This window comes from Mus musculus, chromosome 2 (genome assembly GCF_000001635.26).
Source record: "Mus musculus strain C57BL/6J chromosome 2, GRCm38.p6 C57BL/6J".
Classification (NCBI taxonomy): domain Eukaryota; kingdom Metazoa; phylum Chordata; class Mammalia; order Rodentia; family Muridae; genus Mus; species Mus musculus.
The window spans coordinates 34,892,134-34,919,664 of record NC_000068.7 but is presented as its reverse complement, the minus strand read 5'-3'; the positions used below and the strand labels follow the sequence as shown (position 1 = coordinate 34,919,664).

Here is a 27,531-nt window from a genome sequence, read left to right as displayed (position 1 = left end):
TAGGTACTCCCTCTTCCCTCCACTAGGGAAAGTTTCAATCCTGAGGAAAGCAGCTACAAACCATGTAGAACGAGGGAAAGCCACAGCTAGGAAGAGGAGAAGCAGAGATAAGTATGAACCAGCTGCTCCATCAAATCCTCACACTTTGACATATTTGGTTTTTCTTCTAAGAAGGAAAGTCTTACAGACCCGACTAAACCCACCTCTGTGCTTCTTTCTGAATCCCAGCTAAGACAGGTATCTTTCCTTGCTCGTGCATAGTTAATACTTCTGCATTACCTGACTATCTCTAAAGCCACGCACAGCAGAGCCACACATGCTTAATTTTCCATTACACAATACCTAGGTGCGTCCGTGCCCATTTCCCCCTAGAATGTATGCATGCTAGGGCTCACTGTCTTAGCTTAGGTTCTCTTAGGATACAATTCTATTGAGTGAACCCATCACAATTTATGTATCTGGACTGCTGTTAATGAGGAACCGATTTCTTTCTTCCTCTCTTTTCTTTTCTATTTATTTGTTTGTTTGTTTTTGCATGCCAAGTGGCACTCAACTGAAGGCACCAGCGTCTTAAATCCCACGTGACAATACCCAACAGCTCTCAAAAATACCTAGCAACTGACATCTCCATCGGCAAACCTGAGAGGCCCCTGTGCTGCACCCTAACTGCCCCCATTCCCTAAGACAGACACACTTTAGCTCTTGGCCACACTGGGGACATCTGATGGTGAAGCACAGTCCTTCAATTTACGTGGCCGTGAGTCCTTCTCACATGGCCAATGAAGGTGAACATCTCTTCTTATTTTTGGCCACTTTGGCTATTTGGGTTTCCTCTTTGGGAGATGCTCTGTTAATATCTTTTGCCTAGTTTTAAATTTTAAATCAGTCTTATTTGAAGCTTTTCAACATCAACAACTCTGGGGTCTGGGGTAGGGGTGGGGAACACTCAGAAAACACAGAAATGCAGCTAACAGCATTTTTATGGAGCATGATGGTTTAAATATGCTTGGCTCAGGGAGTAGCATTTGTTGGAGGAGGTGTGTCCCTGTGGGGGTGGGCTTTCAGATCCTCCTCCTCCTAGCTACCCAAAAACAGTCTGCTCCTGGCTTCCTTTCAATAAAAATGTAGAGCTCAGCTTTTCCAGTACTATACCTGCCTGGATGCTGCCATGCTCCTGCCTTGATAATAGACTGGACCTCTGAACCTGTAAGCCAGCCCCAATTAAATGTTGTCCTTCAAAAGAGTTGCCTTGGTCAAGGTGTCTCTTCACAGCAATGGAAACCCCAACTAAGACAGAAGTTGGTGCCAGGGACTAGGTAGGGTATTGGTGTGATAGAGCTGACCATGCTTTTGTTCGGAGGAATGTGGATTTTGGATTTGGAAAGCAGTGGAATGCCTTAAATGGGACTTAATGGGCCATCCTGGTAGGAATATGGGAGACTTTGTTGCTGAGGGTGATTTGAACAGTGGAAACCTGGTTATAGAGATTTCAGAGGAGAAGAATTTTAGTATGTGGCTGAGAGGCTATTCTTGTTGAATTTTGGTGAAGAATGTGGCTGCTTTTTGCCCTTGTCTGAAGAGTCTGTCTGAGAGGTGAAGAGAGTTAAATTAATTGCATTGACAAAGGAAGACTCAAAACAACCCAGTTTAGACAGTGCTGTGGTCTAGTCTCATGAAGAGCATTTTGATGAGTTCAAGGTCAATCTACAAACAAGTTCCAGGACAGCCAAGCTTAGGCAGTGAAGGAGTTGGAAAACAGAAAGCTGGTGATAACGTAATAGAACAAGGAGCCATGTTCCAGCCCCAGGGAGCAGCAGAACTCAGCAGCTTCGGCCGTGTGGTTCTGGCTTTAGAATCCAGAGTAGGAGTCTACTGGAACAATTAATGCTGGTTCGCTGGAGCTAAAAAATTAGCAGTGATTAAGAAGAGACTAGCATCACTGAGGTGACATCTTCTAGGGGGAATGTTTTTTTGAGAGCACAAAGAAGCTGTGTTCCAGAGATCTCCAAGGTTGTAGCTCATGTTTCAGCGGGACTTGGTAATGTGTAGGAATCACCCAAGTGGTACTGGTTTTGAAGGCATGAAGGGGTCACGCAGAGCAGCTAAGACTCGGCACTGTGAGAGGCCATGGAAGGCTGTTGGTGAAGGTGCAGCCTCAGTTGCAATTGATGGCCCAGGACTGAAGAGGTCATGCAAAGGAGCTGTAGCTTGGCACCATGAAGGGAGCCTATGAGAGGCTATTGGTGAAGCCTCGTTGCAGTGGAAGACCCCAGAGTACTGGACATGTCAGTACCATGGGGTGATCATCAAGAACAGCAGCAGCAGTGGAGTGGAGTCAACCAGAACCTAGAGTGCTACAGAGGGCAGAGCTGGAGAAGTGACCCCAAGCCTGGAGGAGTCCAGAAGATCGTGTGTGGATCCCAGACATTGGAACAAGAAGCTGTAAAATTGAAGTTGCCTTGGATTCCTCAAGATGTTCGAGATGCCAGAGCTGTGGGATACCTGCTGAGGAAAGCTGCTGACATGGAGTGAACCAGCCCAGGAGAAAGAAGTTTGTTGCAGTCAACAAAACTGAAAGGAGTTGGAGATATGAAAAGCACTTTGACATCAGACATGGACATGCAGTTTGGAGTTTGCCCAGCTGGTCTTTGGTCTTGCTTTGATTTTCAGTATTTCCTCACTATGACATTTTGGGATGGTAATGTATATCCTGTGATGTTGGAGGTATGTGATCTGTTTTTTGCTTTTTGCTTTTATAGGGGACTACAGTTAAGTGATTGGATGAACATCTTAAGAGACTTTGAACTTTGGACTTTTAACATTATTGAGACTGTTACAGACTAGAAAAACTTAGAAGTTGGACTAAAGGTTTTAGCATTATGCTATGGTTAGGTATGGTCCCCATAGACTCATGTGTCTAAACAAGCCTGTGGGAGCCAAGGAGTGGAATGTGGTGATTTGAATATGCTTGGTCTAGAGAGTGGCACTATTGGAGGTGTAGCCTGTTGGAGTAGGTATGACCATGTTAGAGGAAGTGTGTCGCTGTGGAGGTGGGCTTTCAGACCTAGCTACCTGAAAACAGTCTGCTCCTAACTTCCTTTCAATGAAGATGTAGAACTCTTGGCTTCTCCTGTACCATGCCTGCCTGGACACTGGCAGACTCCTGCCTTGATAATAATGGACTGAACCTCTGAACCTGTAAGCCAGCCCCAATTAAATGCTGTCCTTTATAAGACTTGCCTTGGTCATAGTGTCTGTTCATAGCAGTTTCCATCACTAATCAAATTAGCAATTTCCCTAAGACATGAGGGAAACATGGGATGCTTATTAATCTGCATGCCACCCTTGCACAGGGGCCAGACTAAGTTTCTCTGTATCATTCAAATTTTAGTATCTACGTTGCCTAAGGGAGCACTGATCGTTTTTTTTTTTTTTTTTATTACTCTATGTGTTGGTTTTTCAGGACGGACATGGTTTCTCTGTGTAGTCCTGGCTATCCTGGAACTTACTCTGTAGACCAGGCTGGCCTCGAACTCAGATCCACCTGCCTCTGCCTCCCAAGTGCTGGGATTAAAGGCCTATGCCACCACACCTAGCTAGCACTTCTTATTTTTTTAACCTGGATTATTATTATTTTTTTTTTTTTTTGATCAGTCCCTCCTGAAATTCCCTCCTCCTGAAATACGGGCCTCTCTGTTACTGTATCCTGTCCAAATGCTAGTTTCTCCATGGACCTTAGCCTGTAAACCACTGTGAATGACACACAACCTTTTTGGTGACATTACAAGTCTCCTGTCTTTAGTATGTCAACACCTTCTCACTTCACACACTGCTTTGGAGTTTACCAAAGCACCTGCTCCTTCTTGAGCCTATGTTAACCTCTCTCTAGGCCACGGCCCCGTGAGGCAGAGTAGTGTTGCCCCCGCTTTGGAACAGATAGGACGGGGTATATAAATAAACCTTGGGGGCTAGCTTACCCACAATCCCCCTGCTCAGAGGCAGAACTGGCCTCATAGCAACAATTCCCTAATTCCATGCTAAAGACCTTTTTTATATAAAAGTGTTACCCCTGTACTGGCTGCCTCACCAGATTGCAGGCCCCATTTCTCTTACTTGCCTTTGTGCCCAAAGCCAGTTGTAGCCCTACACAAGAGAACAGTGGATGAATACAGACTAGACAAAGCACGGTATTTACCTTCTGCCCACCCATGGGGTGACAGGGACTTTGCATACAGTGCCTCTAACCTTCCCAACAGCTGGACAACTAAAGTGACACACTCAATCTCACATCCAGGAATAGGTGGCGCCAGCCTGTGAGTTACAAAGCCAGGCTTGCTCTGTTGTCTCTGTCCCTGGAATCCTAAAGGTGCCTCTGGCCAGCCTAGAGGCTCATGACAGAGCTTCCTGTACAGAGAAGGGTTATCTCTGCAGAAAGTGGTGTGCAGCTATGCCTTCCTGGGCTGGAAGAGCCTGTCTGGTGGGGCTGCTACCAACTTCCTTTCCAGGCTCAGCCAGATTCTGCTGTGGGTCAAATCCTCAGGAGGAGCAGTAAGACCCAGAAGTAAAGGGGAATGTGGGCATGTGGAAGAGGACTCCTGTATCTCAAACTGAGGGGGCAGACAGGAGCTGCAGGCCAGACTGCCCACACCCCAGGGAGCAGAGGGCCAATGTGAACCCTGAAAAATGAACAGGGAAGGCTCTAGGAGGAAAGAGCACACCAGGAATGCACTCATCCCAGCAGGGTGTGTCTGCAGGGAGCCATTCGAGCAGGTGCAGTGGGCAGTCCAGATTGAAAGCAGGGATGCAGGTAGGGGGTGTTGACCGACACTATCTCAAGCTCTGGCGCCAAGAGTGCGTCTGGTTCAGGACACTCTGGTTTTTTTCTCCTGGAGGGAGATCTTATCTGATTGGAGCCCTATCCACAAGATCTGTCTTAAGCTTGCCCTTTTCATATTTGCCGTGTTTGTGCACATGGTCTGTGTGACTATCTCTTTTACACTGTTAACTCTACAGTGCGTGACTGGCATACTCGAGTGGGTCTTGTGGTCACTGTGTCGGGGCTCTATGTTGCTGACTTGTGTATGCCTTGCACGTGGTTTCGCGGGAGTCTATGCTGAGGGCAGTGTCATTTGAGTGTTGTGACTTATGGCACACATATATATGTGGTGTGTGTCCTGTGTCTGATTCTCTTAGGCTTTTCCTGGTCTCCAAGGAGTAGTGTGGAATGTTGGTTCTGTAAGATCAAGGTGCTGGGAGACCAACCCGGGTCGTGAAGGGTCTGGGTGTAGTAGCTGTGTGCGTGTGGTGTGCGTACGCTCGCCCAGCCGTGGTTCTGTACAGCTGTGTTTCCGCGTGTGCCCGCTGGACTCGCTGCGCGGGGGCGGCCCCGGGAGACGCTGCGGGGCCCCGCCAGCCGCGGGCTCCAATGGCAAAGCCGGTGCGGCCCCTGCTAATTACATAAGCGGGGACGTCAATAATTCGCGGGAAAACGCGAAAAAGATGGCGCCCCGCGCCCGGGGGGCCCCTTCCTGAGCTCACCGGCCCCTCCCTCCCCGCGTCCCCTCCTCCCCGCGGCGCCCCCGCCCCGCCCCGCCCCCGCCGAGACCCCTACCCCGGCCCCAGGGGCGGACACTCGGCCAGGCAGCCCTGGGCCGAGCGCACCGCCGCCGCCGATGTGCCTGGTGGCCAGACTCCAAGTGGGACCGGCTGACGCGCTGCCTCGCGGTAAGTCCCGCGCTGCGGGCGCCCCGGGAGTGTCCGCGTTTCACGCTTTAATCCCTGCACACGACCCCTCTCCTAGAAACCTAGATTGAGCCCTAGGATCCCCGGGCGGGGGCTGGAGGCTGCGCGCTTGTGGGATGGGGATAGAGATGGAGCCCGAGCGGTACCCTCAGGGCAGCGGGAGTCCCAGCCACAATCCCAACGCTGGCCAGGGTGTGGGTGACAGGTCTCCGTTTGTGGCCGTGTGCCTTTTCTTTTCCATTTAAAGCTATGGAGAGGAGGATAGGCAGGACATTTGGGATTTTGCTCACGTCCAAAGTAAGGCACGATCGGCTGGGAGCGGGAGAAAGTTTGCAATTAGAGCAACTGAGGAAAGGAGTGCCTGAAGCTGAAGGGGACACTTTCTGCAAGCTATCCTCCCCCCTGAACACCCTTTTAAAAAGCCAACGGCCGCCCTGGAGAGGCCTCGGCGCATGAATCATGCGCGCTTCCTGCCCCCGCCCGGCCCCGCGCGCCCAGTGCCGCGGATTTGAACTGGACTCCGACGGGAACCCGCAAACAAGCATTTCTGTGCCGATGGGTTTGAATCAGCCAATCACAGCCCTCGGGGGCCCTCTCCAGGAGGATGGAGGCGGGATGGGGGGGCCACCACCCGGGGGCCCAGCACGGCCTCGGGGGCGCAGCGACCCGGCTTGCCCCCAAAAGCTCAGTGGGGGAGGAAATGTCAGTTTGTGAACCTGCTGAGGCCGGCCGGCCCTGCGGTACTCCAGGCCCAAGCAAGCAGGGACCTCCCAGCTCCCAAAGAGCCAAGTGCCAGGGAAGAGGGCAAAAGTTCTGACTACAGCCCACACCTGGTGCTTGTGCCTCTGCCCTGGAATAAAAGACAGGAGGGAGAGAAGGCAAGAGGAGCTTTACTCCCATCATCGGGAGACCCAAGACCCTGACTATGCCCTGCCGCCCCAGGCCCCTCATATGTCCACGTGTATTTAGTTTTACGTATAGGACTAGCACATTGCCAGACTAACCTTCTCTGAAGAGGCACTCACATGGAAACACACCCAGAGCTGTCTTCTTGTGGGCTGGCAGGGCACCAGGTGCCCAACACCTAGGCAGAGGGAGAGACCCTGAGCAGGAGCGCCCCCACCATCCCCACACACGGCAAGCTGTGTTTGACCTTAGAGTGTATGTATGTGGAGGAATGTGATGCCAGGTGAGCCCCCCGGAGGGGAGAAAGCAATAATGCTGGCCACTCCTGAAGGTTTGGGAAGCCACAAACCTTCTGGAAGATTCCTGGAGGGAAGCTGGGTGTCCTGAGACTCCCCGTACCAGGTGCCAGCCAGTAGTAGCAAGCGACAGGCTCAGGAAAATAGGCTTGGAAAAGATGAATGAAATAATTGATGAAGAAAACTGAGACAGAGTTGGAAGCAGAATACGCTGGGGAATTGGGCAGGATGCTCCAACCATTCTAGGGTGGAGATTTGGAGATTCTCAGGCCACTGCACCAGGAGCCACTGTGGCAGGGAAGCGAAAGGCAGCACTTCAATGAGATGGGGGAGAGCCAGATGTGTTAGGTGCAATGGGAATGGCTTAGCTGCTGTGGGCAGATGTGCTTCAGACAGGTTTAAATGCCCCAGACTGGTTCCCATGAAGTCATCAGTTAATTGAGAATAGAAAGGGGAATTACAAAAGGAGGGCATGTAGCTATGTCACACGGTTCCCATGCCACCTCAAAAGTTTTCAGTACTAGGTGGGCCTTTCTCTGAACACATTTTAGGGGAAACATAACATCTTAAGTGCTTGCATCCTCAGAACTGGCCCACATATGGGACAAAGCCTCAGCCTCCTGGACTCGTAGTGGGGTTCAGATCCATGGGTCCTTTGCGCCAGGCACAGTGGGAAGATTCACTCTCTTAGAAGCAGCTAGGTATGGTATAGAGCCACCTTGACTCCTTGTGAGCCATGGCCCTGCCTCTGGGTCATCGGCCACTTCTCCTTGCGTCTCCTGTTTCCCTATCCCTAGAATGAGATAATAATGTCTCCCTCCCAGAGTTGTCCTGTCAATAAATGCATTTGAGAGCCTTACAGAATTTCAGGAGCAGGTGGCAAGATAAACATTGTTCTTTCTTCTCCGATGTCAGCAGAAGCTAATGGAGACTCAAGCTCTGGAACCAGGGACTCTGGAAGCCTTTGGTGCCACCAGTCCTAACAAGGGGGGCCTGTCTAAGACCAAAAAGAACTTCAAAGACTTGATGTCTAAGGTGACAGAGGGACAGTTCGTGCTATGCAGGTGGACAGACGGGCTATATTACCTTGGCAAGATCAAGCGGGTGAGTCTGCTCTGGTCCTTGGGCCCAGGTTCATGTGTCTTTCTGCTCATCCCTTTTTATCCCTCATGCCTGGAAACTGGAAGTGGAAGGGAACAGAGCTGTCCTCAGGGGCAATGTGGCCCAGCAGGTTCTTCAGAGAACTTAAGCAAGCATCAGACTGGACAGGGTACAGAAGACTCTCTGGCCTGCTCTTCTGTCCTTAAAAGCAGCCCCATTAAGTGGTGCCCCTGTTCCTGGTGGTCATACTTCGAAGTGGGGAGCATATCTCTCCTTCTGAAGCACACGGCCAGGAGATGGAGGAAGACTGAGACCCAGCTCCTCTCTGCTGCTCCTCCCTGCTGCTCCTCCATGCTCTCCTCTCTTTGCCTCAGGTCAGCAGTCCTAAGCAAAGCTGCCTTGTGACTTTTGAAGATAATTCCAAATACTGGGTCCTGTGGAAGGACATCCAGCATGGTGAGTGTCCAAGTGTCTACCGCCCCTCCCCCATGCCTGCTCCTCTCTGCCTTCAGTTCTTCCTTCTCTGTCACCTTTTTCTCTTGCCATCTGTGTTAGTCCATGAACTCCGTGCCTTGAGTACACATCTTGGGCCCATCAGAAAAGATAATTAAACGTCTACTCATGGATCTCTGTTCTGAATGCTCACACTTCAGGCGGGGGGGGGGGGGGGAGCAGGGCAGGTGGAAGAGGAGCTCCGGCTTGTCTTGGCACTCAGGGTGCTTGGACCAGGTCTCAGGCCTGCAGTTTGTGTCCTTGAATGGCGTCTGCTATTCTGGCTCTCCTAGAGCTAGAGAGGAGGAAGAGGCCAGAGGAGAAGGGCTGCCAGTTAGAGACTTGAACTGTGTTCCCTATTTATATGTGAAGAAAATGGGTGGGGGGTGGGGGGAGTGTAGCCAGGAAAGCATGAAAGTGGCCATGCGGAGAGGGAGCAGGGGCATCGGCCAGGATGAAAGGGAGCTAGACTGAGTACCAGCCCTGCCTTCAGATAGCTGACACTGTGCTATAGATATGGCCAGTTGGGGTCATTCAATCTACCTAGGACAGACTTGGGTGATCACTAGTCATGGTACCTATGTGTTTTTATCATGGAACTATGACCCTGGCGTAGCACCCATGACCACTAACATGAGAGAAGAAACTTATTGAGTATCATTTATGATGTGGCCCACTGAGGCAGGTTCTAGGGTCAGACAGACTCTGGACCTCGTTCCCAATCTATCTACTACAAAGCTACACAGCCTTGAGCAATGATGTCACTTTTCTAACGTCGCTGTTGGGAAGCTCAGATATGGTGATGCATGCATGTAGAATGCGCGTCCCAGTGCTGCTACACGGTAAGAAAAATGTTTATAAGAATCTGTTACTGAAAAAGATTATTTCAAGAAGCCAGCCAAACAGGCCACAGGGTGAAGCCACTTTTTATGTCTTTCAAACTATTTTTTTTTCTCCAAAATGTGGCCAGGGGATACTGTTTTTTTCCCCCTCTAGCCCCTTGCAACCTAAATCTGTTGATGCAAAGCTATAAGCATTCCCTGCTGGCTACACTGCTATGAAAAGCACAAAACTCCAGCAGCAAAGGAAAGATGTTTCAACATTCAGGGTCTAGAAAGCATCCCACTGTGTGCCAGGAACCAGGTGGAAGCATCCCACTGTGTGCCAGGAACCAGGTGGAGCGCAGTAGGTACGTAGCTAGGAACAGGTTGTCCCATAAATAGCCGATTGTTCCTGGCAGGCAGGTGAGCCTTTGGCATTCCCTAGGATGAGTGCTCAAGGCTGGGCATAATGCAGTTAAGATATATCACTTTATCAAGGAATCAGAGGCTCAACCACCTTCCTTGGGTGTTGAACAAGGCAAGGTCCTTAGTCAACAAATACGTCTTGAACCACCTACTACCTGCCAGAAATACCATTTCTGCCTTTACAGAGCTTTCATCCTAAGGAGAATGAAGAGGGAAGATTACCAGTTCAAGGCCAGCCTGAGCTACATAGCAAGACTCAAAATCTATAGAAACAAAACCAGGAAATTTTTCAGGGAGCCTTCTGAATAAGAAAACAGAAGTAGGGCATCAAGATGTATTTAAGGGGCTGGAGAGATGGCTTAGCAGTTACCAGCATGCACTGCTCCTGCAGAAGACCTGAGTCTGGTTCCCAGAACCCACATGGTGGCTCACAACCACCTGTAAATGCAGTCCTGGGTGATCCAACACCCTCTCTGACTTCCACAGGCGCCAGACTTGTGAGTGGTGCACACACACATCCATGCAGGCAAAACCTGTACTCAGAAAAAACCCAATGTATCTTTCAGAGAAAGCTGGCATAGTGGTTCATACTTGTCATCCTAGCTCTGGAGAGGTAAAGACAGGCAGATAGCTGGAACTCACTAGCCAGTCAGCCTAGTCAGTGAACCCTGCATCGCAGTGAGACACTCAGAAAGAAAGATGGCTGCCCCCGACCAATGTGACCTGCACACATGTGCATCTGCACACACGCTAACCTTCATGCATATATAGACACCGGAAAGTTGCATTTGTAGGTCAGGGTATGCGTTACCTAGAATGTACAGTCTTTGGTTTGATGCCTAGCATCACTGCACCCTCCAAAAGGAGAAATATACTTAACATAGCCATTCAAACACTTGAGATATAAAAATATATTTAACAAAAGAAGACAAAAAAGGGAGCCGTTCCATAACTGTATTAGCAGTTGGGGTTTACTTCAGTGGGAGAGAGAGTACCCAGCAAGAACAGGCTCTGGGTCTAAACCCCAGGTCTAAAATAAGCTAAGATAAACAAATTAACTGGTCACTAAATCTGGACTTTGTATTTTGATTCAAAACACAAATTTGTAGTGACATTTCAATTTCCTAGACATTTGGAAATAAAAGTGACTTCAGATGCAATAAAGGCTATGCAGTGTGCTTTAAGAGAACTCTGACTAGAAATGTAGCTGCAGTGGTTACAGAAAGATGAATGGGTGTCTGGGTCTTGAATTGAAATAACAGGGAGGAGATGTGAGTGAGGCTGTTGTTTAAATAGGACTTTCTGTGAGTTCACGATTGATGGGAACATAGTCTCATTATAAACCTACATTTTTAAGCTGGGCGTGGTGGCTCACACCTTCAATCCCAGCACTTGGGAGGCAGAGGCAGGTGGATTTCTGAGTTCGAGGCCAGCCTGGTCTATGGTCTACAAAGTGAGTTCCAGGACAGCCAGGGCTACACAGAGAAACTATTGTCTCGAAAAACCAAAAATAAACCAAAAACAAAAAAACCTACATTCTTATCACAAAGTAGGCATTTTAAATGTCACTTGACACAAAAATGTTTAAACATAAAACAGGTTGGAATAGGTAGGAGAGGGAACTGGATGTGCCCGAGGTGCAAAGACTTAGCGGAGCAGTGGTGGTGTGTTTGAATCTCACTCTCGTGCTTCCCAGCTGAGCAAGGACCCTGACTTCTTGAGCCTCAGTTTCCCCATCTTTGGAGCAGGTGTTAGGAGACACCTCTGAGAGCCTGGGGAGATTCATCGAGGCTGCTTGTGGGGTGGGGTGGGGTGTGAAGCGCGGTGCTCAGCAGCTCAGTTCCTGCTCTGCGATTTTTATTATGATTGCTTTAACAACTAAAGTCCCTGACAGTTTTATACTGGTACATTCTGGTTACACTCTCCTCAATCCTCCCTAGTGCTCCCCCCCCATCTCTTCCCTCCTCCCTCCCTGCCCCTTTCCCAGATGGTTGATGTTTGGTTTTGTTGTGTGACCCCTTTGGTCATCTGTGTGTCTGTTGGACCGGGACTACCTACTGGAATCCAGTAGAATCAATGGGTACACAGCTGAAGGCAGTAACTCACCATCCCCTCCCCAAATGTATCAATATGAAATTGCTCAGCAGGGCAGGGTCTTCACAGTGAGCTGTTCACCCACTCGCCCAGGCCACACTTCCCACAGATGAGGATCATGATGGGAACATAGAGTCTCATTATAAACCTACATTCCCCCCCCCCCCAGACAGGGTTTGCTCAGCAGTGAAAGATAGGCACCCTGTGGCCCTGCCGTCAATATCTGGTGTGGATGGATCCATTCTTATGTAGACCCTTTGTCATCTGCAGTTGCTAAGAGTTCATTACAGGGGCTACACTCAGACAATGGCATTTCACAGTCCTTATTCCGGCCTCTCAGCTCTTACGTTCATTCTGGCCCCTCTTCAAGAGTGTCCCATGAGGGTATGGTGTGGAAGTCGTGTTTAGAGCTGAGCTTCAAGTGTCTCTTATTCTCTGCATTTTATACAGCTGTTTCTGCACTCTCCGAAGCTCACAGGAAGCAGACGCATCTCTGGTTAAGGCTGAATGGGTATAACGTATATCTAGACTCTGTGTCAACTTAGCTGAACAGCAGAACTAAATTTCCCAGTAGGGGGCCTAAGAGCTCCTCCCCAGATCCAAGTGTAGATTCCCTCCCAGCAGATGATTCTGACTAGTTCTTGGTGGTGTGAGCTGGATCTGAGTTGAGGGGACTTCTTTTTCAGCTGGTGTTCCGGGAGAGGAGCCCAAGTGTGACGTCTGCATGGGGAAGACTTCAGGGCCTATGAACGAGATCCTCATCTGTGGGAAGTGTGGCCTGGGTGAGTGGGTGAACAGCTCACTGTGAAGGCACTGCCCTGCGGGCCCCTCCCACTTTGTGGTCCCTCCCACTTTGTGGCCCCTCCCACATCGCACTTGCTGTGGTCCCAGCTAGCTTCCTATTTCTCCTATCCTGGGTTCCTCCTGCCTTGGGGAAAGGTGACCAAAAGCAATGGGAAATGTAGTTTGTGGCCCTCCTAGGCAGAGGAAGGCAGGTGCTGAAGCCAGCCCTTGGTGCCTCTTGCAGTGGCCAGTACTGTCTTTTTGTGCCTTACTGGTTATCAGCTTGGCTTCTGGGTGGGTACCACCAGCCAGTACCCTGAAAGCTGGCAGGCAGAGCTCCCTAGGGCTTGCCATAGCTCAGCTAGTCTCGCTGCCTATGGCCAACTGACCTTGGGCCACTGTTCCCTTGTGAGTGAGTGATTCGCAATCCCCACCTTCACCCCAGGTTACCACCAACAGTGCCACATCCCCATCGCAGTTGATGCCAACTGGCCCCTCCTCACTCATTGGTTCTGCCGACGCTGCATTTTCGCACTGGCTGTGAGGGTGAGCACCTCCCTACCCCCACCCCCAGTCCCACCCCCCACCCCCAGCCCTTGCCTTCCGACTGGCCAGACCAGAGCCCCAGAGACTCAGGCCTGAGACTTCATTGCTGATGCTGTACTCTAGGCAGAAGGGCTTCACTTGGTCCATGGAGACACAGGGTGCTCACTGTCTTAGACCAGATTTCAGAATCTCTCTAAACCTCAAGTTTCCCCAACCATAAAATGGACAGTTTTGTGTCAGTAGGAGGTCCCCAATAAAGGGCCATGTGCTATTAAAAGACAATGATATGTACCTGCCCCTAACACGTGGTATTATTTTTATTACTTCTTTTGTTTGGTTGGTTGGTTGGTTGGTTTTGTTTTTTGTTGTTGTTGTTTTGTTTTGTTTTGTTGTTTGTTTTTGGGTTTTTTGTTTGTTTGTTTGTTTTTTGGTTTTTCGAGACAGGGTTTCTCTGTATAGCCCTAGCTGTCCTGGAACTCATTTTGTAGACCAGGCTGGCCTCGAACTTAGAAATTCGCCTGCCTCTGCTTCCCGAGTGCTGGGATTAAAGGCATGTGCCACCACGCCCGGCTACTTCTTTTTTTTTTTTTTTAACTCTTGTTAAGATAAATATATTCTTTCACAGACTCTGTGTGTGTGTGTGTGTGTGTGTGTGTGTGTGTGTGTGTCCTTACTACAACTGATGCTATTAATGAATATCTCTAAGGGGAACAGGATGGGTTTAGGATTGGTAAGAAAAAGTTCCTCGTTTTTCTGATGCTCATAAAATGCCTGCGTCTCCCCAAACCCTGGCAGCATTTCTCCTGATAGCTATGTGCTGACAGGTGTGGTTGGTGACCTGGACTTTATCTCCCCCTAGAAAGGTGGCGCTTTGAAGAAAGGCGCCATCGCCAAGACGCTGCAGGCAGTGAAAATGGTGCTGTCCTACCAGCCGGAGGAACTCGATTGGGACTCGCCCCATCGCACTAACCAGCAGCAATGCTACTGCTACTGCGGCGGGCCTGGAGAGTAAGGCTACAGAGCGGGGCACGTGGGACTGCAGGGTGGGACTGACAGGCTCCGGGAGAACCTCAACTCAGGGGGCGGAGCCTGAGTGACAGCCTGAGGGGCGGGGCGGGCTTGAGTAACTGGCTCTGGAGGCGGAACCTGGAGGGGCGCACTCCAAGTGACAGCTTAGAGGCGGGGCCTGAGCGTCAGACTCTGGAGGGGTTAACTTGGAGTGACAGCTGGGCTGTGGGGTGTGAGCGTCTGGAGGCGGGATCTGGAGGGGCGGACCTGGAGCCATGGGGCGGGGCCTTAGTGTCACGCTGTAGAGGCGGGACCTAGAGAAATTTGACAGCTCAGGGGCGGGGTCCGAGTGTCAGACTGTGAAGGCGGGATCTAGAGAGGTGGACCCAGAGTGACAGCTGCGAGGCGGGGCTTTAGTGTCAGGCCTTGGAGGCGTGTCTTGGATGGGCAAATCCAGAGTGCCAGCTGAGTATTAGGTCTAGGGAGGACGGGCCTGAAAGTGACAGTCGGAAGGGTGGAGCCTAGGTGTCAGGCCATGGAGGCGGTATCTGGAGGGGCGGATCCGCGATGTCATTTTAGGGAGGGCAGATTTTAATGTTGAGGCTGTGTCACTTTGCAGGAGGCTTCAGGAGGGAGACCCAGAGTGGTCTGTGAGGGCCAAGCTTTAGAGGCGGGCCCAGGGGGTAGAATAGCTGCCATAAAGCAGGTCTGGTCCCAGGGGAGCCAGGAGAGTTACCTAGGAGTCTTAAGAGAAGGGCCCTGAAAGTAGGCTCAGAGAGAACATGTACAGATAGCAATGGAGAGTAGAAGACGGAGTGCTTTTCTTGGAGTCGCCTGAGAAAGGTGGAAGTAATGAGACAGCTAAGAGCCTAGACTTGACAAATGTCCATTACCTGGCACAGAACTTTGCCAGCTGTGCCTTCCTGGATTCACAGTTCACTTACTAGTGTTTCTTTGTGTGGTTGTGAGCATCGGGAACTATATAAAAGCTCACATGGGCTGGGAATTGATAATCAGCCACTGGTGGTGGAGGAGATTCTTGTCTTGCTGAGGGGCCAGAATCTGGTCTAGCTTGCCAACCTGGGCCTCTAAGGACAGTGAAACCTGCTCCTTTGGGCTGTCTGCACAGAGGCAGGATATCTACCCTCAGTAGATGGCAGACTGCTCCTCCCCCGGTCCTGAGTTTTAGAGTGTCTGGAAGCTATGTTTATGGCCCAGCTAGCCTCTGACTTTGCCATTTGAACTACTTCATCTGTCAAATGGGCTGTGATGGCTGACCTAGCTCTTCTGTGCCTCCAGGTGGTACCTTCGGATGCTACAGTGCTACCGGTGTAGGCAGTGGTTCCATGAGGCTTGCACACAGTGCCTTAGTGAGCCTATGGTGTTTGGAGACCGGTAGGTGATCAGCTTCCAGATAGCATACAAAGGGGGGTCTGTGATAGCCTAGACTTGTCAACAGGAGACAGCCAAGATAAAAGGGACCCTGGCTATGCTGGGCCAGCAGACAACAAAGGAACATGCTGGGCTACATGCCTAGTTGCTGCTGATTTGTGGGGAACCTCAAGCACATTCCTGCCTTTACAAGTGCCAGACTCTACAAATATCTCAGGAAGGAGAGATGAAAGTCTCTGCCTTAGCCTTACCAAGAGTTACTGTAAACACCACTAGGGAAATGGATGGTCTCTAAGGGATGGGCTAGGCTAAGTCAATTATTATACTTCTTTGGCTGGTGGCTGGCAAAGGGGAGGGGAGGGGTCTCAGAAGGGACAGTGGTGACCACTACCACCCAGCCTGTGAACTAAGTAAGCTAAGTTCTAAGGCAGTGATCTTTGGAGAGGGGTGGAGACATATTCCTTGATCCCTGTCCCCTCCACTGTTCAGAGGCTGGCAGCCCAGAAGTGGATGCTATCTATCTATGGGAAGCAGGTGGGAGGGGGAGAGGTGGCCTGGGCCAAGGAGCAGAGGCGCTCCCATCACAGACCCTCCGGTCACAGACCCTCTCCTCACAGCCCCTCTCTTCTACCCGCAGCTTCTACCTGTTCTTCTGCTCCGTGTGTAACCAAGGCCCAGAGTATATTGAGAGGCTGCCCTTGCGATGGTGAGAGGATGGGACCTGTTCCTACCAGCTCTTCCTTTGCCCTCTGCCCTCTGCCCTCACCCTTAGCCTCACTTGGCCCTCGCTTTCTTACCCAGGGTGGATATAGTTCACCTGGCTCTCTATAACTTGGGAGTACAGAGCAAGAAGCGGTACTTTGACTTTGAGGAGATCCTGGCCTTTGTCAACCATCACTGGGAGCTCCTGCAGCTTGGCAAGGTACATATGGTCTCAGGGGCCAGACGTGCCCGCACAGGATCGCTCAGTGCAGGGCAAGGGTATAGATATCCGAGTTCTCACCCTTGTGCTGCAGTTCCTTGAGTCAGAACCTCCAAGCCAGTGCCAGGGAGGGGCTTTCTGGCCTCTGGTTGGGGCAGTGGTCAGTTGGAACCTCACTAACTCACTATAGGGAGCTGAGGCATTGCGCCAAGTGTGGCTGGAGTGGGCGGGACTCTCTGCTAAGGTATTTGGCAGATTTCCTGGCTAGGTTAGAAATTACAGTGGCTTTGTCTTCTGCTGATCTTGTTCTGCATTGTGTTTCTGGGGACCTCAGTGCCCTGTAACTAACAGACTTTGAAACTGTCAGAGCTGGAGAGCTACCTAACACTCCCATGGGGGTTACATAACCCTCTGCCCTAACATTTCCCTCAGAGTCCTCTTTACTATTGCAGAATGAAATGTCTCCCACTCACTACCCAACCCTTCTTTGATAAGCTATGATTGTAAAAAACAAACAAGGGCCATTGTGTTGGCTCAGGAGGTTAGGGTGTTCTCCACCAAGTCTGACAGCCTGAATTCCATCTTCAGGACCCTGGGAGTGGAAGGAGAGAACTGAGCCAGGGCCCAAGTTGTCCTCTGCCCACCAAACATGTGCTATGGCGTGCACATGCTACACACCACATACACACACACACACGTATAATTTTTAAAATATAACAAATAGGTAAATCTTACCATGTACTATCAGTTGTATGTATATATGTCTTCATTTATGGTGGCGTTTGGTAAATTATAAGGCACACAGAAAGCCTTGAAGAATAGAGTCAGTATGGTTTTTAGATTTATTTAATGCACATGAATGTTTTGTTCACGTGCATATCTACACACCATTTGTGTGCCTGGTGACCACAGATGCCATAAGAAGGTGTTGGGTTCCCTAAAACTGAAGTTATGGATGGTGGTTAGCTTCTGTGTTGGTGCTGCAAATCAAACCACGGTCCTCGGCTGGAACAATTGCTCTTAACCACAGAGCTACCTCGCCAGGCCCTAGAGCTGGAATGTTTTAATAACTTTTTCTGGTGTATATATGCATAGGAGCTAGCGAGATGCTCAGCAGGTAGGAACACTCACACTGCCCTTGCCAGATCCCAAGCCTCACTCCCATACATGCATGGCACCTTACCAGTGCTGTCTATAACTCCAGTTCCAGTGATCCAGCGCCCTCTTCAGACCTCCAGGGGGCACTGCACAGACATGATACACACACACACACACACACACACACACACACACACACACACGCAGGTAAAACACTCATACAAATAAAATTTTTTTTTAAAAAAGTGTTCCTAATGGAAAATTTTAAATGATCAAAACAGAAGTTTACTTTTTAAAGATTCATATTTTCACTACTCAGAAATAACTAGAAATAAATCATGGCTATATCCTGTTCCCTTTTTATGGTTTACAAGAATTTACATACTGTTTTAGGTCATCTCTTCTCAGTTAGTGTTATGCTGTTTTAGGCTTTTAGTGTTCTCATAACCTTTTAAATGGCTGAGCTGATGTCCTCCCTAGTTTACTGGCTGGGCACATAGTTTATCTTCTCTCTGCCCACCATCAAAAACAGTGCCACTGGGCACATTTGTGTATGTGAAACTTGCGTTCATGTTCCATTACTGATAGACCTCATAGGGTGGCGTCACTGGATAGGCGTGTGGATGTTTAGAAAGCAGCCCTGAGGAGTGAACCCAGGGCCTTATGCGCGACAGGCAAACAGTCTTCTGCTAGGCTCCAGCCTCGGCCCTGTAAAGCTTCTGAAACACGGAGGCCAGGAGCTTGCCCTCTATCACACATGGGGAAACCTGACCTCAGAGAGGTAGAAGGTTGCAAGCCAATGGTTGTCCCCTGGAGGCCACTGGAACATGAGATGGGGTGACAAGGTCAGGCCGGTGCCCTCTAAGATGCTTCTATAGATCTAACTCTCCTGCTGGCCTGCTTCCCATAGCTCACCAGCACCCCCATGACAGAACGAGGGCCACATCTCCTCAACGCTCTCAACAGTTACAAGAGCCGGTGAGTGCAGGGAGGGAGGGAGGGAGGGCTGTGGATCCTGACTGGGATTTCAGTCTAAAGACTCTTCGTCTGCTCCAGCTGGGCTCCCTGCCTGGCTCTCCTTCCTCCTCCTCCTCCTCCCCCCTCCTCCTCCTCCTCCACCACCACCACCACCATCCAGGGAATAAAGACATCTAGAGGCCTTCCTTTGCAAAGTCTTCCCAAGTGTCCAGAGCCTTGACTCAGTTGTATGCTAGGCTCCATTCTATGCCTGGGTCAGCTAGAGGGCTTCAGCCTCTGGGCTACTTCATAGCCTTTGCCTTCCCATCCCAAGTTCTAGCACTCACTCGCCCTTCAGCCATGTTCAAGGTCTTTTATGACACCACCCTCCCTGTCTGCATATTACATTGTTATCCTTTTGCTTTATGGTCTCTGGGTGTCAGCCAGCCCTGCTCAGCCCTTGGCTTCCTTTCCATTTGTTGGTTGGTTGGCTGGTTGGCTGGCTGGTTGGTTGGCTGGCAGGCTGGCAGGCTGGCTGGCTGCTTGCTTGCTTGCTTGCTTGCTTGCTTGCTTGCTTGCTTGCTTTTTGAGATAGGGTCTCACTCTGGCCCAGGCTCAAACTCTTGATTCCCCTGCCTCCACCTCCTCCATGCTGAGTTTACAAGTGTGCACCACCACGTCCCGTGTATTGAGCACTTTGTTCCTGTCCTTGCCTCGGCATCTTGTTCCCAACCTTCATTCCGTTTTTTGGCAGCAAGTAGTTTCTACAGAAGTGTAGAAACTTAGTTATGGACTATTTAACGGGCCTATCTAGGTGGATTCTGAGCTTCAGGGAGAGTCTGGGCTACGAGATACAGCCCCTGCTTCTGTGAAAGCTTGCCTGAAGCCTCTTGCAGGGAGGGTGACCTGCTTACACCTTCCTGCAGTTTGAGGTTCGATAAGACCTCCCCATTGAGGATGGGACCCCTTGGCCTCCCAGTGCTCAGCTTCCTGAGAACAGGCCTAGGTTTGAACACAGCCTCAGGGCCTCACTCAGCCAGTGTTGAAATAAGAGATATGCCCGGAGGTGCTTCCTGGCCACAGAACATTAAGCCCTGGCACCCGTACCTGGGTCCCGCTGTACCCGGTGGCCTTGCAGCTGCCAAGGCTAAGAAGCCTCAAGGAAGAGCAAGAATAGAATACGTTCAGGTGGCAGGGACAGGGAGGCACTTGGCCACATTCTCCAGCTGGGGACTGTGAATTCTCTCGGGGCGGGGAGGCCCCTGGCCTTGGTGGCAATCTGCTTCAGTCTCCGGAGGATCAGCTGACAGCCCAAGCCTCTCTCCTGCCACCCCAGGTTCCTGTGTGGCAAGGAAATTAAGAAGAAGAAATGCATCTTCCGACTGCGCATCCGAGTCCCGCCTGCCCCTCCAGGAAAACTGCTTCCCGACAGGGCGTTGATGCCAAGTGACAAAGGGACCTCCGAGCTGCTTCGTAAGAAAGGAAAGAGCAAGCCTGGGTCAGTGCTGGTGGAGGGCCACCATGGCTGCAGCCAGCTTGGGTTCTCTGTCTAAGCTCCCACCTTTTGCAGATAGTAGAGAGCTCTGCAATGGGCCCAGGCAGTGTGGCAGCACCCCTGTAAACCTGGAGTCCTAGACACAGCAGGGTCCAGCTATAGGCACTCTGGGAGAGCTAGTGAGACGCTCCTAGGTCCCTCTCAACACAGTCCCCTCACTTCCTAGCTCCAGGGAAGCCTGATCCTGGGACCCAGCCCTGCCGCACTAGGACTGGGCAGTGAAAGGACACAGAAATGTGTGGCATGCCCCTGTTCTCCCTGCTGGGCAGAGCCTCCTCTCTAGGGGCGCTGGGGCAAGGAGGCACCTCTCCTTTTTCTCCTCTCTAAAGCCCCTCCACATTCACTGCCCCAGAGGTTGGCCTCCTCCCAGGCTCTGTCTACCCTGCCCAAACCCTCCTGATCCCATACTGGCCACTGCCCCCCAGCACTCCTGAGGCCTCTCCCACTGAGCCTCTCTCTGCCTGGCCCTCCCCGGCTCTGACTGGGCCACCCTCTCCCTTTTCTGTCTCCACAGTTTGTTGCCTCAGGAACCCCAGCAGCAGAAAAGGCGAGTTTATAGAAGAAAAAGATCAAAGTTTTTGCTGGAAGATGCTATTCCCAGTGTTAGTTCCTGGTTTTCTTATTCTCCAGTTCCACGTGCAGGGGCCACACACGTTAGGGGTCCTGTGCAGAAAATAACGCACTATCCCCGACCCAAAGGGACACCCCAATATCCTACTTCCAATTACAGAGAAACAAGGATGAGTCAGGCACCCTTAAGACCGCTATTGTGGTCTCATCTCCCACAAGTTCTCCTGAGAAGACGGGTTAGGGCAGGGGTAGATAATATCCCAGTACCAGTGTGGACAAAACGGGGCTGTGTCGGGGCAGCAACTTTCTATATGGGACACTTGAAGGTCCTGGCTGAGCCCAGCCTAGAACCAGGTCTCAGAGAACAGTTTCCCTCTCTGGTTGTCCTTACTGAAACCCTCCCTATGGATATTAGTGTTAACAGTGTGCCTCTGCACTCCTGCGCTTTACAGTTTGCAAAACACTTTCATAGTCATGACTGAGTCCTAACTGCTTCTGTGGCCCCCCAGGAAAGCAGGCTCTGCGTTATTCCCATTTTGCAAATGGAGGCAGCCAAGACCCAGGGAGGCAAATGAGAAATCAGGTGGCTGGGAAAGAAGTCAGGGCTAGACACCAGGGTGACTTGGCTCTCTGCTCACAGTTTAGAGTCCAGAGCAAGTGGCAGGTTTTACCCAAGGAATGGCAGCCCTCACAGCCCTGGCTGAACAGCAGGCACCCCTCAGCTGAGGAAAAGGCTGCCTGGGGAGAGGCGGGTCCGTTGGTCCATTGACTGACCCCGTCTCTGTTGTGTCCACAGAGTGACTTCACCTCAGCCTGGAGCACAGACCACCACCTAGCCAGTATATTCGACTTCACACTGGATGAAATTCAGAGTTTAAAAAGGTACCTGCTATTCTAGAATTGACAGTAAGGGGGCGCTCTACGCCCCAGCATGAAGGAGGGACATCCTGAGGGTGTGGACACGCCCCTCATGGGCCTTCTGAAACTTCAGCTGAAAGGTCCGATATGCACAGGGCTGCCTGAAAATTTTGTACACTACAGCTTTCCACATACCGCCCTCTGCCCTCCAAAGCAGTGGTTCCGGCTGACTTGCCTGCAGTCCACCTCTCTAAACCCCTCCCTTGCCTCACATCTAAGACCAGAAGGTCTATGAATACGTACTGTCACTGTTTCACCCATGTTGATACTGAGTCCTCTTCCTGGAACACCCTGTGCCCTGCCCAGCCAAAAACTCAGAATATTGCTTCCTTCAGGAAGCCCTCTCAGATCCTCCCAAGCTGCCTTGGGAGCCTGCTTCTATCTGCTCACATGGATATGAAGTACCCCTATTTGAGTATTTGAAGGGCAAGAATTTCATCTTTTACCACTTGACTCCTGAAATCACTGAAGACCACGCTGTGTTGGTCATGGATCGGGAAGGGGAGGGATTTAGAGCCAGATGGGAGCTCTGGGCTATGCTTACCAGTTCTTACTTTGCAGCGTTAGCCGACTTCCTTAATCACCCAACCGCCTCATTTCCCCCAGTTTGAATCCATGAAACTTTGTACGACTGCCCACTGGCTCGTGGACCGTGTCACCGGCGTGTCCGCTGCCACAGGAGATTGGTCTGGGAAAGTTTTCTTGACAGTCGGCTCTGATGACTGAATGGTGAAAAAGCAGGACAGATGGACATAGGGTGAAAATCTTTGGCAGTGAGGAGACTGGCCCTGCTGAGATGGAGGATGCCATGTCAGAGACGGAAGGTGGAGAAGCTCCTCAGTGCTGGGCCAGGCCAATAGCAGGGCTCCTCTTCTCTCTTCTCAGTGGCAGCTCAGGCCAGACCTTCTTCTCAGATGTGGATTCTACCGACGCAGCCAGCACCTCGGGGTCTGCCTCCACCAGCCTCTCCTACGACTCCAGGTGAGCTTCCTGAGGGTGTGTGCTGCAGCCTTGCACAGGACCGTGGTCTGCAGCCTGGCCACTCCCTACTGCTGGCTGCAACCTTTTGGGATTCTTTGCCTGCAGTGGCTATGTGATCCCTCTAGTCAAGTGACCCAATTCTGGGACCGTTTGATTAAAGAATCCATTTCCTTCTGGGCTTCTTGGCATCTGTGGGTCGTAACTGTGCCATCTGTGCCTCAGACTCCTGTTCTCCGTTCCTGGCTGTCTGGTTTGTATTCTAGGATCATTAAGAGGAAAATTCATTTCTTTTAAGCAGAGTAGAAAGGTAGAGTGTGAGGTCTGGCTGAGAGTATAACCTGGTTTACTGCTGGCCACAGCCCCCTCTGCATTCGTATTCTAGAGTATTTGGAGACTTTGTGGGTATAGATAGAACTTGTCTGCTTGTGCACCTCTCTGCCTGGGCTCCTTCTCTGCTGTTGCCTCTGTAGCTTTAGGAACCAAGCCCAGGGCTTCGTGCTTACTAGACAAGTGTTCTATCACTGAGCGACACGTCCCTAGTCTTCCTGCCCCCTTGAGTTCTCACTACACCTCCATGTCTCGGCATCTGTTAACAGGCGGTTTGTCTAATGTGTCTGTTTTGCTAGCTCCTCTGCCTGCGTGGCGCAAAGCCCTTCAGTTTCTGTCCCTACGTAGCTCACCCAGCTCATACAAAGGACTGAAGAGCCTAAGCAAGGTCTGCACTGCGGGACTTCAGAAGCACACACCGCAGTGACCCACCCTTCCAGATACAAACAGCATACGCTTTAAAACTGAACATACCCAGCTTGAAATCCTGGCCTTTGTACTCCCCAACCAATGTCCTCTCTGGAGCCTCAGTTTCCCTAGAACAGGACTACTCTGAAGTTCCAACAAGACAATCCATGCCCAGGGTCCGGCCTAGTCCCTGGTACCTAAAGGCCTCTCGGGTTGTTTCCACTCATCCCTAGCATCTCCCTCTTCCCCTCCTGATACAGATGGACGGTAGGCAGCCGCAAGAGGAAGCTGACAGCCAAAGTGCACAGGCCCCTGCGAGCAAAGCAAAGGGCGGCGGAGCTGGAGGGGCGCTGCGCCTCAGACAGCAATGCAGAGGGAGCTGTGGGTCCTGAGCAGCCGGATGAAGGCATCGACAGCCACACACTTGAAAGCATCAGTGGAGACGACTCGTCCCTGTCCCACCTCAAGTCCTCTATCACCAACTACTTTGGTGCAGCTGGGCGGTTGGCCTGCGGGGAAAAATATCGGGTGTTGGCGCGGAGGGTCACTCCAGAAGGCAAGGTTCAGTACCTGTTGGAATGGGAGGGGACCACCCCTTACTGATTACCCTCAGAGGCTGCCCAGATCCCTGCAAACCAAAGGAGGGGCAGAAGAGGCCACTGGGTCCCTGTTTTCGCCAGGCTTGGGGTGGTGGTGGTGAAACAGGACATCCTGCCTGTGGCCCCTGCCTGCTGCCTGCCAGGCCAAGGCCTGTGTGCTGCTGTACCTGAGTCTCTGAGACCCCATTGGTATTCTCTCGTTGTCAATACTACACTCCACACCCCTCAAACTTTTTATTGGTTCCTCTGACAGTATCCTGGCTCCAACCCCTGGATCTGTTTTTTGTTGTCCCCAATTCTCCATCTTCTGCCCTCTCACCCCTTTCAGGTGTTTTGTGTGGACACACATCTTCCACGGGCATACACCCATCTGTCCCTCACTGGGCATGCTTCACTGGGTCCTCACTAGGACCACAGTGAGGGAAGGGAACCTTGGGGGTCTTCTGCTTTCTCACTAGTACCCCTCACCCCAGGAAGGTAGGGGGTGCCTGAGAAAGTTTAGGATGCCTAGGACCCAGAGTCTGGGGAGTGGTGAGCTGGGTCTCTGCAGAAGGGACAAGAATCAGGGTCTTTTATTGAGGAGGGGAGACTAAGGAAGTCAGGCAGGGCCAAGGTTTCCAGAAGTTTGCCTGTCCCAGCAACAACCCTTTACTGTTGTCAAGGATTGGGACCTGGCCCTGCTGCATAGACGTGTCTTAAACACACAGATCTGGGAGGAAAGGATGGGGAAGAAGACTAAGCCAGATTAAATCCCATCCCAAACACTGTGTGTACAGCCACCACCTACTCCTGCCAGGGCCCCCTGGCCCCCCGTCCTTGGCCTCTTCCAGGGATACATGCTGCAGTTAAATGTGAGAACCAAACCCCTGCCTCCTCTGGCCTGTGAAGCAGCCTTGGCCCCACAGAGAAGCACAAAATATACCCCTCTCCTGCATGGCTCCTGCCTTGCCCTGGAGCTGACAATCACTTTGGGGACAGGTTTGGAGTTTACAAGGGCCTGAATCGTTGGTTCCCTTCAGAAAGGAAGGCTTTGTCATCAATGGTACAAATAGAATTCTTAGAATGGTCAAGCTTAGCCGTGTCTGGGGAGAAACCAGGAGGTGGGCAGGGAGCCCTTACTTTGCCTACAGAAACAGAAATTGACTCACTCAGTTGGAGAAATGGAAAGAACTGCCATTGAAGTGGGAGGCAAGGGCACCAGACTGAGACTAGCCTCCCTGACTGCTGCTGTAGCTTCCAGCTGGGGGTGGGAAGATGGACCACATGGTGACATCAGACTATACCAAAGGTGCTGATATTCCCATGACTAGGTCTGACCCCTTCACACCTTCCCGTGAGCATTAAGGAGGGTCCCTGCAGTAGGTTAGATGTCCCCTGCCTTAAACCTCAGCCACCATGGTGCCTTGCAAAGAAACCTCGCCTCTCATAGACACAGCTACCTACTTCCCTCTGCCTTCCTGTCTGGGCTCAGGCAGGGATAAGCAGATGGACACTGGGCCCAGTTGTCAGTCCCACAGCTGCCGCCACTGAGGTCCCAAAGTGGGGCCTGGTGGAAGGAGAGTTGGGAAGCCAACTCCTAGGCTTGTGGGAACTGGGGTCAAATTTGTGGCTTCCTGTTGGCTTCAGTGAACATGGCAACCTCCAACACGTGTTTTCCAGGCCACTGGGGAAGCCAGAGTTAGGATGGCTATCTGTACATCTGCCCCTCCTCTGCTGTGCCCCAGAAGCTCTGGGCCTGAGGAGCAGGAAGGCAGGAGGGGTGCCCGTCCCGTTGGGGATCCTAGCACAAGGCCTGACCAGGTCCCTGGACTTCCCATGGCAGCATTTCACTCCTACAAAATAATAGCTGCATTACTGCCAACTGATGGTATAACCCTGTGCACCTTTGAAAAGATTTTGGTTTTAAATTGCTGCTTTTAATAATATTTGTTATATTAAAGTTATAATTGATGTGTCTGGTTTACAATGTAAGCGTGTCCTTGGAGCTGGCTGTGAGTTCTTTTCTTGGCTTCCTAAAGTTTAGGCAGAGGATGGCGAGGCCAGCCCTCTGCTCTCTCTCTCTCTCTCTCTCTCTCTCTCTCTCTCTCTCTCTCTCTCTCTCTCTCTCTCTCTCTCTCTCGCTGTTGAGTAACAGCAACCATTCACCCTTAGGGTTTAGGAATAAATTAGAACTCTCAGGAAGTCCTCAAATCATGTTAGTCTTAAAATACTTTGTCCTTCACATTCCTTTCCTCATTATTATATTTACCTGAAAATTGTTGACTAAAGAGGCATACCATGCCTTTTTATTAGTACTAATAATAGAGGACTATAGCCTGGGGTTGACCATAAAGACTGGAGAGTGCCTGGGAACGTCATCTGGGTAGTATTCTAACACACTGGATTTCCTACCTGAGCAGCACACACACTCACACACACACACACACACACACAAAACCCTCTGAATTACTAACTTAAGTGTCCCTTTCACTTCTAAAGTCTGCTCTCAAAGTTTGTATAAAGCATAAACTGTGTGTTTAAAATTATTTGCAAGAAAAACTCAGCAATAGCAGCAGACTGGCTGACTTGTCGACACCATGAAGCAAGGCCCGGAGATTGGATATCCGGTAGTGCTTTCTCCTGTGCATGCTCCTGGCTAGGCTCTGTCTTCAGGCCATTACTATGGTGTCACCACTGCTGTTCTTTACTTGATGAAGGTGGTTTGGTTTGGTTTTGAGATAAGGTCTCCCTTTATAGCCTAGACTGGCCTTGAACTTACGGTTGCCCTCCTTTAGCCTCGGAAGGGCTAGGATTATTGGGTCCACCATCACAGCCAGATGCAAGGATTCTTTTAAAGCCATATGCTTATGTCTAGTAAGAGTTAGCAGTTAAAAGATAAGTTTTTACTCATTCCCACAGTGGCCATTTTTAAAGATTCTGGAAGTCCTAAGAAATGCTGGAAAGGAATTCCCATGTGCAGACACTAGTTTGGGACCCAACGCTGTCTTCCACAGCTACATTCTGGGAGAACGATGTGGGATAGGGGCAGGTCACTAAATGCTACTCTCCCTTCCTCCATGGAGTGGGTTACACCCTCCAAATCTGTGGCAAGGAAGAAACACCACAATGAATGTACAAGTGTCAGGCTGACTGGCAGATGTCTGTGAGGGACTGATTAACCCCTTTGAATAAAAAGTGGGGAGGTGCTTGGTTTAGAATCTGACTCCTGTTCACATCCTCATGTTCCCCTTAGGTGGCTCATGCCCTCTGGCCTTAGATTCCACCAGCAAAATGGGGATAACGGATAAGCCTAACTTAGCCAAAATAAGACAGGAAGCTTCCTCCGGGCATGGTGGCGCACGCCTTTAATCCCAGCACTTGGGAGGCAGAGGCAGGCGGATTTCTGAGTTCGAGGCCAGCTTGGTCTACAGAGCGAGTTCCAGAACAGCCAGGGCTATACAGAGAAACCCTGTCTCGAAAAACCAAAAAAAAAAAAAAAAAAAAAGAAAAGAAAAGAAAAAAAAAGGATAAGAAGCTTCCTAAACAGCTCAAGAAAGGTTATGTTGATGACATACATACCACAGAATACAAATCAATTAAAACCACAGGT

The 27,531-nt window shown here is 50.8% G+C and overlaps 1 protein-coding gene and 1 non-coding gene across 8 annotated transcripts; one reads left to right on the top strand and one right to left on the bottom strand.

Annotated features, from left to right (window-relative positions):
- Positions 1-3,309: 3,309 nt before the first annotated feature.
- On the bottom strand, positions 3,310-3,415 carry Gm24905. Its single transcript, XR_003954163.1, has one exon. It is a non-coding gene; the product is annotated as a U6 spliceosomal RNA (small nuclear RNA).
- A 1,896-nt stretch (positions 3,416-5,311) lies between these two features.
- On the top strand, positions 5,312-25,913 carry Phf19 (PHD finger protein 19). 7 transcript variants are annotated; one of them, XM_006498379.2, is made up of 15 exons: positions 5,588-5,724; positions 7,860-8,048; positions 8,420-8,501; positions 12,565-12,660; positions 13,107-13,207; positions 14,067-14,215; positions 15,515-15,610; positions 16,245-16,313; positions 16,409-16,529; positions 18,538-18,605; positions 19,921-20,082; positions 20,654-20,741; positions 21,506-21,591; positions 22,513-22,608; positions 23,604-25,913. In XM_006498379.2, exons 2-15 carry the CDS (start codon positions 7,869-7,871, stop codon positions 23,944-23,946), a joined length of 1,737 nt encoding a protein of 578 aa, XP_006498442.1. In that variant the 5' UTR covers positions 5,588-5,724; positions 7,860-7,868; the 3' UTR covers positions 23,947-25,913. The 7 variants fall into 7 exon arrangements, with proteins under 7 accessions (XP_006498445.1, XP_006498446.1, XP_006498447.1 ...); NM_028716.4 differs by having other exon boundaries at positions 5,689-5,724; positions 7,863-8,048; positions 23,604-25,910; XM_006498382.4 differs by lacking the exon at positions 23,604-25,913 and having other exon boundaries at positions 5,312-5,724; positions 7,863-8,048; positions 20,654-20,686; positions 22,513-22,604.
- The last annotated feature ends 1,618 nt before the right edge of the window (positions 25,914-27,531 follow it).

What these genes read in the sequence shown, in the direction of transcription:
- Phf19 (XM_006498379.2), top strand. Translation starts at nt 7,869, where the DNA reads ATGGAGACTCAAGCTCTGGAACCAGGGACTCTGGAAGCCTTTGGTGCC. An exon ending in AGCTCCTGCAGCTTGGCAAG is followed by an intron (nt 16,530 to 18,537) that starts GTACATATGGTC and finishes TGCTTCCCATAG; the next exon opens with CTCACCAGCACCCCCATGAC. An exon ending in TGGAAGATGCTATTCCCAGT is followed by an intron (nt 20,742 to 21,505) that starts GTTAGTTCCTGG and finishes TTGTGTCCACAG; the next exon opens with AGTGACTTCACCTCAGCCTG.